This window comes from Urtica dioica, unplaced genomic scaffold (genome assembly GCF_054948205.1).
Source record: "Urtica dioica subsp. dioica isolate 48M unplaced genomic scaffold, U.dioica_male_clone48M_v1_H2 Urtica_dioica_male_H2_contig_33, whole genome shotgun sequence".
Lineage (NCBI taxonomy): Eukaryota > Viridiplantae > Streptophyta > Magnoliopsida > Rosales > Urticaceae > Urtica > Urtica dioica.
The window spans coordinates 43,108-53,858 of NW_028297226.1; the positions used below are offsets into that span (position 1 = coordinate 43,108).

Sequence of the window (10,751 nt, forward strand, 5' to 3'; positions counted from 1 at the left end):
AAATAAAGTCAAAAGTGTCATTATAAATTAAAAAAAAAACACTATTTAATTAGGACAATATTTTTCTATCGTACTAATTAAAAAAAGGAAAATTACATAGTTAACCTAAAACGTACGTCACTTTTCATATCTTACTAGTGCTTTCAAAACATTTTGATAATAACTGTTTCCCTTTTTCCGAACAAAAATACCCTTCGTTCCAAATATGATCAATAATTATTGAAATTTGATTAACAGTTATTGAAATCTGATCAACAACTATTGAAATGTGGTTAATAGTCATTGAAATTTGGTTAACAATTATTGAAATCTGGTCAACGCTTATTGAAATCTAGTTAACAGTTATTAAGGGTGAAATGGACACCAAAAATTAAAACGGTCATTTATGAAAAATAAAAAGTTCTACAGCTAATACTGAAAAAAAAAAACGAAAAAACGTTATTGAAAGCTATTTTCATTGCTAGCAAAAAAATTCATAGTGTAAAATATATATATTCTCAAGCAAAGTGACCATGCGAAATCTATCATGATATGTCACTTAGGAACAGGTCTTTTTCTTGCAGACTCGGGCTTTAGCGTTCGACCATATATGTGCGAATATGAGGAAATTTTTTTCACAATAATGACAGTTAGGGAAGAAAAGAAAAAGAATAATTAATATGGTACATCTTCGCTCAATATTTTTCATTCATCTCAGAAAAAAAAAATGGAACTGCAGGATCATCATAATCCTAGCCAGTTCCTCTCCTCCACACGAATAATACAAACTTACAATGTAATGAAGAGAACACTAATGTACAATGAATTTTGGACAAATAAATAAATTAATAATCAAATATTCAAAACTAAGATGATACAAGAAATGGAATGACTGCCAACATGAATTCTTCATAATTAAAGGTTGCGGATCCATTGTAACGTGTATCCTTCTCTTTAAACCTCTCCGTCAAGCACTTCAATAAAAAAAAAAAAAAAGACTCCAACATTAATTGTGTTCTTAATTTAATTAGTTTTAACTAACAATATACGCAATAAAATTTTGGCGGGGAACAGAGATATTTGTACCTTCACAATCATGCCACATTCGAGAAAGCTGTCGAAATCGAGCTCAACCCTAGCCCTAGGAGTGTTGTTATTTCCATCGTCGAATTTCGAAATGAGAAGCTGAAGAACAGAACCCGGAACGGCGTATCCAAGACCGTAAAGAGCATCCCTCAACTCCAACACATCAATTTTTCCACTCTTGTCTTTATCGTACCTCTCAAATGTTCCCTGAAAACCCCAACACCCTCTTCTAATTAATTCCATTCTCACCCAACTTTTTTATTACTAAACTTGCACATACATTAGTACAAATTTCATGTCTATATAAATGCAAAAAATATCAAATTTTAATTTTTATGCCAATTCCAACCATGTACAAGTGACTGTCTGTCAACTTTGTATTTTCAATAATGTAACGTTAGAGATCTTGTTAGACATGTATATGGTATAGGGGAAAAATTGAAAATTATTTATACTCACCCGCCAAATGCCAAGGCAACTCCACAAAGCAGCGAATTCTTTGGGCCCTATAGTAAGATTAAAATAAAATAAAAAATAAAACCGTCTCATTAATAATAATAATGTAATACTGTTCAATGAATAATATTATAAGGAGACCAACTTGATAACGAAACTGTGATTATGCCTAAATATTGGGTTTTGTTTGTTAGGTAGGTCATGCATTGCTTGAAGGAATGTATTTATTAGTCAAAAGTCGTGAAAGCTGAATTGAGCAATTGTCTTTGAGCAAATAGTGTATCCCTTCTTCCTCCATGAACCAAAAACTATCAATTCCGACTTAATTAATATTGGCTGATTTCCATTTTTCAACATAAACCAAACTCTTTTTCTCAAGGTGATCATTATGAATTCATGTCATTCAAATTCCGATAAAGCTAAAATGGTAACTAGAGAAGGAGTTATAGTAGACTATGTTAGTATTGGTAAATTAAAAAAGAGTATATATATAATAGTACCGAGAGTGAGAGGAATGTGATTGGGGCTTTTGAAGAGAAAGATGAGGAAGCGAACAGTCCCGAGGCTAAACCTGAGATTATATCCATTGGAAAGAGCTTTTTGGAGCTCTTTGCCTTCTATGAATCCGCTTCCATCTCTGTCCATCATCTCGAAGCTTCTTATCACTTCCGGATCCGTCCCTGATGGGAAACCATACGAAGAAGAAGCCATTATTTTTTTGTCTGTTTGTTTTGCTGTTGCTATATTGACGACTTTTTCAATTTGGAAAAAGAGACCATCGAGAGCTTATATATACAAAATAATGGCGCTATTACGTACGTGCATTGCATATGCAATTTTGCATTTCCAAGTCTCCTCTCCCCATTCTTATCTCCCACGTGCCTTTTAATATTCTGTTTGTTCCTTTTATTCAGATATTCCAACAATATACACGGCTACTTATCTATACAATAAGTCACTTTCCTACGTTATTTTGATCATACTCGATATGACTATATCCCACCATTTGACAAAACAGATATTTTTTTTTCTTCAAAGCAATATTTTGAGAAGCCGTGTACGTTAATACCATTACTAACTCATTGCTAATTTGCCACTATGAGGCTCAAGTCTACACTCAACCAAACATGAACGATATTAAATTTGGGAAAATGATGGCATGCAAAGTTAAACCATGCATTTGACGTTTGAATTAATCAATTGATTATATGCTACTTTCTATCACTGAAATAGAAAAATCATCAACCAATTAACTTATGAGAAACAAATTAATTTTTTCAGACATATTAGGCTCAATGCCCTGTTAATATAAAGAGTCTCGTTTCAAATAAAATAAAAAAAATATCTTGCTTCGAATATCGACGATATCTGCTACAGGATTCTAGCTAGAAGCAAAAAAATCAAGAGGCTAGGCTACACGACAATATCTGCTACAGGATTCTAGCTAGAAGCAAAAAAAATCAAGAGGCTAAGCTACACAACGATCACGAACATGAGAAAATAAACATAAATTTATCGTATAATTAATATACAATTTTATTCTAAGCATGAAACGTTCTTTTACGGGAATAAAGAGCTAGAAAGGAGGGCTAAAAGCCCACGCCTTGGAATATTCACAAAGTCGTTCATACAAGAAAACCAGTGGTGATATGTTTCCGAAACTCATCAGCTGGCTAAAGAAGGGCCAAAGTACATACATATCGGAGGGTTGATCCTGAAAATCGAGAGGATGGCCGACGGAACGGTCCAAATTCCGTCTCCGCAGATGAGTCCGGACGCGACCGCTCCGGCGAGATCTTCCGACTCCTTCCTGTTGATGCGCTCCCACACGAAGAGTATGACCGTCCCGACAAACATGTCCACGGCAAAGTAGGCCCCGATGTAGAACGGGATCGCCATCGCCATCGGGATCGGAATGAACCGCGAGACCTTGCCGGGCGTCACGTCCTTGAGGAGGTTCACGAGCATGGCCGCCACGAAGAACCCGCAGCACATGGCCAGGCAGTGCCTCGGGAGCTCCGAGAAGCCCTCGACGCCGAGGATGGCCATTTCCCTGAATATCACGGCGTACGGAGCCTTGTAAGGGCTGTCGGGGGACCCGACGTCGAAGGCGGCCCAGAAGAGCCAGAACGTGAGCGGCGCTACGACGCAGCCGATCGCCGTCCCGATCACCTGGCTCACGAACATCGACTTCGCCGACGAGAATGTGAGATACCCCGTTTTAAAGTCCTGCATGAGATCCGCCGCGGTGGCGACGATGGACATCATGACCCCGCAAGCCGCGAGCCCGGCGAGGACTCCGCCGCCGCTGCCTCCGACGAGCGAGGCGATCATGAAGAGCACGATCTTCCCGTACGTCGACGCCAGACTCCAGTCGGTGAGTCCACACCCGTAGGAGTTGCAGAAGGCTAGGGCCGGGGCGATCACGTACGACCCGAGAACGAGGTACCACTTCAGGGCCGGGAATATCAGAGGCATCGTCGCCGTCGATATCGCGAGCAGACCCACGTACCCGGACACTGCGAACCACGTCGGGATTTTGTCCTTCAGAAACACCTCGTCCCTTTTCTTTTCTTCCGCCCGTAACTTCGACGTCTCCGCATCTGCTCCCCGTGAATTTTTGCAGATAATTAGTAACTAATAGACATGCAAGACTTGAGTGGGGTAATTTTCTCACCTGTGACTTCTGTAAGAATAGGAAGGCCTGATGGTGCGGAGCGCCGAGAGCAGATCTCCTTGGCTGTAATGAATATAATCTTGATCAGATTGTAGATTCCGTCGCCAAGGATGAGAGCAATAGCTATGAAAACCTGTGAATGAATGGAACACAAGGCATGGACAGATATCATGTAGTATTTGCAGAGAACGAAAGGGAATCGAGTAGTAGGAGAGAAATAGTACCTTGTACCCGTAGAGACCTTTGAAATCGTTGCTGCCGAGGTCAGCGGGATACCAATCCCCAGCGTGGGTCGAGATGTAGGGCCAGAGAAAACCCCACGATATGATAGCCCCGAGAAGAGTAGAGCAATTGACTATGTGAGGGCAGATTAGACCGCATCCAATATAAGTCGGACTGAAGTCGAAAAAAATCCTGATTAGGTAACAAGAGCAACATTAGCGCATTATACTACTATTAACTTATTATTATACATTAAGCCTAATTTACGACTAGAAAGCATCGGCTAGAAGCGTACGTGTACTTAAAGAGGGTCAAACCAAAGCTGGGGAAATTGTCGAATCCGCACGAGTCCCCAATACCACTGAAGAACCACTTAAAGCAACTCCATACCAAACTTATGCTCAGGTATTTCCCAAGATAACGAACCTGCCTCCTGAGAAAGAAACAAAAAAAAAACTATATATAGAATTGACAGTATATATGCTATCTGCAGAGTTACTAATCTGCCATGCCCACCGCTAAGATCTCTCTCATTGGATAAGTTGGAATTTAAGGCTAACCTAACTGGTTAGAATAAGCAGGAAACATTGGTGTCTGTGACCTTATAACTTCCATATAACAAAGTAATGACACGACATCTTAAATTTCTGTATCTTACGCTGCAAGTTCGGCTCCGGTACTCGTGTGGAAGCTATTTATCAACATAGCTGTGGCGGTCCCACTTGGGTATGTAAGCTTATAATCCATGATCATAACCTGGGAAGTTACAAGGATTAAGATGCGTGGGGACAAATGAAAAATAATCATGCTTTGCCAGTAATGATCTTCCAGCTAATACAAATGAAGTCTCTAATAGTTAAATTGGGCATAAAATAATATAAAAAATGAAGAAAGGCACAACTCTGAATATTACCTTGCGAAGCGGAACAAGACTGAAGAGGCCGAGAAAACTGACCACAAACAAGAAACCAGTCATCCAAGCCAATCCGGGATTCTTCACATCTTCAGCTCTGTTCCCGGGATAATCAGCTCCGATAAGATTGTAGGTCTTTTCGTCCATTGCAATCAAATACGAACCGAAACCCCCTGATAACATCAAACCAAATCACAATTAAAATAAACCTCTAAAACCCCAGTCTATCTTAGAAGAGTAAAACAAAAAAGATACCGCTAAAGGCGAGGCCATAGCAGGCGACAACGCAGGTCTGAATGACGGTGTTCTCTTGCCTTGTGAAGGGTCGCACGGAGAACCCTAACTTGGACAAGAAGGTAGTCCACGACTTGACGAAGAAGAAGCCGAGCAGCCCAGCGGCCACGTTGAGGGACGGGATAATCCCCACCGTTAGATTGAGCTTGTGGGTGATGATGCAGAAGAGAGCCCCCAGGGCAGTACTCACCACCAGCCCTCTGATCGTGATCTGTTCCCTCCACTCTGGGATCTCATCATCCACGCCGTCGATCTTCTCCGAGCCACTAATCAACGGCTCTGATATCCCCGCAGCCGAAGACACCACCTCAGTTCCCATGGAATTTCCAATCAATCAATCGCCGTTTATTCTGTCGAGTAAAATACAACTCTATCAGATCATTATCATCACCAAAATAGCATTCTCTTATCATCAACCAATTATACCTGGATCTAGATATGAGTCAATGACAAACTATTACGTAGGCACATGAACAAGTTTCTTCCTTACACCGAATTAATGGTTTCTCGAATACGGAATTTCACTGTTTGAGGCTATGAAATTGAAACGTGGCCGAAGTTCGAATACAAATTGCAGATTGAACAGTTTATGAAGGGGGAAAAAAAAGTCAAACAGATTCGAGGAATCTAAATAGTAAATCCTTAAACCTAACAGTCAGATACAGAATCAAATAAAAAGAAATGTGGTATTACTCGCAGAGAAAAATCCAATCCTTTCGTTTCAGACACGCATTTCCGTATTCAGGACCGGCAGATTCGGATAAGGCTTGTACAGTTTATTCGAAAAATAAAACTAAAAGAAAATGGGCCGATATAAGGCCCAATTATGAGCTATCGAGTGTGTTTTTGTTTTTGGGCCTGACATGGCGGGAAACAAAAGTAGAGAGAACAGAGAGAGAGAGAGATCCGAGAGAGAGATGGAAATGGAAAAGGAAAAAGCAGCGGCGTCGTCGTCGGAAGCAGCGGAGCTTCCGAAGGCTATAGTGCGGCGGATAGTGAAGGATAAGCTGTCGCGTTGCTCGGAAGAAGATATGAACATCCACAAAGATGCTCTCACGGCTTTCTCCGAGTCCGCTCGGATTTTCATCCACTACCTCTCTGCCACGTAAAAACACTTTCCGATCATCGATTGATTAATTGCTCTCTCTCTCTCTCTCTCTCTCTCTCTCTCTCTCTCTTTTCTGTTTGCATATGCAGCTATTTACTTCAGTGTACGATTTCCATGTCGTTTTAGGGCAAACGATTTGTGCAGAGAGAGCAAACGACAGACCATCAGCTCCGACGACGTGTTTAAGGCTCTGGAGGAGATTGAGTTCCACGACTTCATCGACCCTCTCAGGGCTTCTCTTGATGGTCAGTTTCAGAGTTAACATCTTCAGTAAATCTTGGATTGGAATTTCAATCTGCATCTTTTAATATATTTGGTGATAGATGGGATTAAGAAATCGCAATAAGCTTCGCTAGGTTTATGGAATTCCTTGAAGGAATAATGAGCTTAGTTTCATTTTGGAACCAGGTCTGTTTTTCACGACACTTAATCTAGGTTTTGGCTGTGTTTGTTCCACAGAGTTTAGGAAGAAAAACGCGGGAAAGAAGAAGACAGTGGATGAGAACAAGAAGAGGAAGTTGGAAGAAGAGGCATCGGCTGAAAAAACCAAGTCCAACCACAAAGACAAGTCACCGGAGGAGGAAATTGTTGCGGACAATGACTGAGCTGCGATTAGGTCTTAATCTAATGCCTAAAAAATTCGTCTTTGCTTTCTAAATCAAAAGAAAATGAAACGTAGTTGCTTCCAAAATATATTGTATGTCTAGACTTTCTTTGTAAGAAGTTGATCCGGTTATTACTAAGTCAAGTTAAGTTATTGAGAATCTTATGGACGCTCAAAAAAAACTATCATTTAAGCTTAGAAACAGCAATAACGACTCAAATATGTTTCGTCAAGGTTTCCATAGGAGTCTCCTGAGCGGAGTGAACAAACGACACAAGGATATGAGATGCAAACACTGAACTAGAAATAATGCATGATAATTTATTTGTTTGGTAATAGTATACAAGAAACAAAAATTGCTCATCATTCCGGGTATAGGGTCATATGAATAAATAAAAAGTACATGGGACGACATAGAGCAAGATGGTTGAATTCAAGGACAGACACTCATTTGGGCAAATCAGTAGGGTCGGTATCGGCGGCCACCATCGTTGTTGTTGTGATGATGATTATGTCTTCCTTTGAAACTGCCTCTGCCTCCGCTACTTCTGTTATTATGATACTGCGGCGGAGGAGACAGTTGAGGCTGTGGGCCCGGCTGTTGCCTATATACATACAAATACATTCACACAAATTTAGCCTCTCCGTATTTCTACACAAATCAGGAAGAAGAAAAATGTGTTTTTCTACTTACAGGACATATCCTATCCGTCCATCAGGAAGAAGCATCGGCATCATCGCCATTCCCGAAGGACTAGGTCCCCGTCCATACATCATTGGCTACAAAATGTCACAAATCATCACAATTGTATTCGTGTTCACGATAGAGGTTAGCATAGTCATGAAAGGATCAGCCAAAAAAAGGAGCTTAAGAAACTCGGTATAATTCTATGACAAGCTAAGCAAAGTGTTAGGACCTGGGTTATTAGGGGTATTAGAGTAATTAGTAGATATGCGAGGGTTAACAGAGAATATCTAGAAATAAGGTTAGTTTATACATAAATAAGAAGAATTAGTAGAGAAATGGTATCAAAGAGAAATCTGAAAAGTCTCTAGTCTTTTGTACGGAAGAAATTCCAATTTGGAGAGCACGGACCTCTCGAACATTCAATACCCTTTGTAGTTCTTTCATTCATATTTGAATCAATACAAGAAATGTCAAGGGGCGTATCACAAAGACAATTCCTTTACAGAAATTGTTGGAGTCTATTAGAGAAGGGAAGAGAATCTGACCTGAGCAAAAGCAGGAGCAGCGAAGCCTGGATTAAAAGGAGCATATGGATTGGCTACCATTCCGTAACTGACACGAGGTGGGAAAGCGGGAAGCAATCCCGCCTTCTGAGAATTCGATCCGCCGGGCTTTTGATCTCCCTGTGGCTTTGCAAGAGAGCACTCCAGAGATTGTCCTGACAGTGTTCATAAGAAAGTTCCACGTTAAGGAAGAAGAAAAACAGAAATGTATGTTACGGGTAAAGAACCAAAGAGATGGCTACCATCAAGCTCGTATCTCTCCGTGCTCTCCAATGCTTTCATGGCACACAATCTCTCTGCAAAATGCACGAAACCAATTCGGTTCTTTTCATGCCCAGTCTTTGCGGGTGGAAGAACTATTTTAGTGATTTTTCCGTGGTGTTCAAAGAGCTTCTTTAGCTGGTCCTGGGTCACATTTTTTGGTAAATTCTTCACATACACAGCTTTCACCTACATGTCCATTCAATGAAGAACAGTAAGCACTTTAATCATACAATTGCTATCTCAAGATGACAGCAAAAGTTTTTGATGTTCCATGATCCAGACAAGTACATAATTCACACAAGCATAATAAACATAAGACTAAGAACCTGAGACGCTGCAGAAGATTCGGCATTTTTGGGATCAGCCCAGCTCACATTGGGAACATTGTCAGCAAGCTTAAATTTCGGGTTCATCATTTTCTGCCTAGAATACTCAGCACATGCATGGTTATGGTAGTCGATAAAAGCAAAGCCTCGATTATTGCTAGCGATCTTTATGTCCTGTAAGAGAGAATTGGATGTAATTGGAAGTGGTACTTAATGAAAAATAATAGAAGGGGAAAGAACCGGAAAAAAAAAAAAAAAAAAAAAAAAAAAAAAAGAGGACTCGAAATTCTAAACAAAACTGCAATGGTGTAATATATAAACATAGGAAAGTACCTTAACAAGTTCTATACCAGTAACCCCCGGTCCTGTCTCTGTCAAACTCTTTCTTAAATCTGCCTCTCCCCAAGTCCTTGGAAGATTACCAATGAACAAGCGGTGCTTTGCTTGAGACGTGGAACACTTCACTTTTTTACCCTGAGCAATCGATAAGAAAATTACCAGAAACGCACGCGTGGGACATAAATGGATTTGACGACTTTAGAAGGGGGACCCATGTGTACCTTGAATTCTCTATTGTTCAACTCACTTATTGCTTTAGAAGCCGTTTCAACGTTTCTAAACGTCACGAATGCAAAACCCTTGTTCTCACTAGAATCTTTGCCCTTCATAATTCGCACCTAGAGCCAATCAATCAACCACGTGAAATTCAATTTTGATAGCTCTTTTTTCTTTTCTTTTTTGGCATAGTACGGACAAAGGTGTCACATTGAAGAGCGTGATATACCTCAACGATTTCTCCAACAGACCGGCAGAATTGTTTTAGCTGCTCTTCCGAAGCATCCTGTGGAATTCCTCCGACATAAACTTCAGAGCCATGTGGAGGGAGAGCAAGAAGCTCGGCTCGCTTTTTCTTATCGTCCACAACATCATTGGCTCCGACAGCATTATTTACATCACTGTCCTCTTCCTCTTCTTCTTCCTCTTCCTCTTCTTCCTCTTCTTCTTCCTCTTCCACTTCTACCTCTTCTTCCTCCTCTTCCTCTTCCTCTTCTTCTTCCACTTCTACCTCTTCTTCGACCTCTACTTCCACTTCTTCCTCTACCTCTTCATACTCAATTTCTTCCTCTTCTTCGGGATCTTCGTCTTCATCGAGATCAACCCTCTCATCGGCCTCGGCTGACTTAGAAGCTGGCAATGGCTGTGCCTTTGGCTTTGGCATGTTGCTCACCTAAAAGTATAAGCTTGCAAGGCAACTGTGAAGAAGGCACAGAGGCCAGAAGAGTTCAAGGGAAGAAGAAGAAGAAGAATATGCATATCGAAATCCGGACGAAACAAAAATGGAAGGCCAAAAGGAGTTGCAGAAATGAATCTCATTCCACAAGAAAAGGGCTCAATGGGATCGAAAATTATTGGGCTGATGAGAACTTCTATAGAGGACAATTTGATTTCACAAGTATCGCAAATTGAGACAGATGATTTCTGATTTCTAATAATGAATGAAGGGATTGATCAAAACAAAGCAAGACTTAAACTTTTCTGAATGAGAGGTATCAAGAAAAAAAAAAGAGAGA

At 40.5% G+C, this 10,751-nt stretch overlaps 3 protein-coding genes across 4 annotated transcripts; 1 reads left to right on the top strand and 2 right to left on the bottom strand.

The window, feature by feature from the left end:
• Window positions 1-651: 651 nt before the first annotated feature.
• Window positions 652-2,355, bottom strand: LOC149376222 (putative calcium-binding protein CML48). 2 transcript variants are annotated; one of them, XM_089606537.1, is made up of 5 exons: window positions 2,341-2,355; window positions 2,022-2,201; window positions 1,525-1,571; window positions 1,066-1,272; window positions 652-953 (listed from the first exon to the last, which is right to left on the bottom strand). In XM_089606537.1, exons 2-5 carry the CDS (start codon window positions 2,167-2,169, stop codon window positions 846-848), a joined length of 510 nt encoding a protein of 169 aa, XP_089462663.1. In that variant the 5' UTR covers window positions 2,170-2,201; window positions 2,341-2,355; the 3' UTR covers window positions 652-845. The 2 variants fall into 2 exon arrangements, with proteins under 2 accessions (XP_089462663.1, XP_089462664.1); XM_089606538.1 differs by lacking the exon at window positions 2,341-2,355 and having other exon boundaries at window positions 2,022-2,300.
• Window positions 2,356-3,186: 831 nt separating this feature from the next.
• LOC149376223 (putative metal-nicotianamine transporter YSL6) lies at window positions 3,187-10,751 on the bottom strand. Its single transcript, XM_089606542.1, has 17 exons — window positions 9,965-10,751; window positions 9,741-9,857; window positions 9,514-9,654; window positions 9,181-9,354; window positions 8,833-9,040; window positions 8,573-8,745; window positions 8,034-8,119; window positions 7,803-7,944; window positions 6,898-7,036; window positions 6,321-6,393; window positions 5,589-5,962; window positions 5,334-5,506; window positions 5,079-5,176; window positions 4,716-4,853; window positions 4,423-4,612; window positions 4,199-4,331; window positions 3,187-4,124 (listed from the first exon to the last, which is right to left on the bottom strand). Exons 1-17 carry the CDS (start codon window positions 10,397-10,399, stop codon window positions 3,187-3,189), a joined length of 3,732 nt encoding a protein of 1,243 aa, XP_089462668.1. The 5' UTR covers window positions 10,400-10,751.
• Window positions 6,499-7,492, top strand: LOC149376224 (DNA polymerase II subunit B4-like). Its single transcript, XM_089606544.1, has 3 exons — window positions 6,499-6,732; window positions 6,862-6,980; window positions 7,195-7,492. The coding sequence occupies exons 1-3, from the start codon at window positions 6,545-6,547 to the stop codon at window positions 7,338-7,340; spliced, it is 453 nt and encodes a 150-aa protein (XP_089462670.1). The 5' UTR covers window positions 6,499-6,544; the 3' UTR covers window positions 7,341-7,492.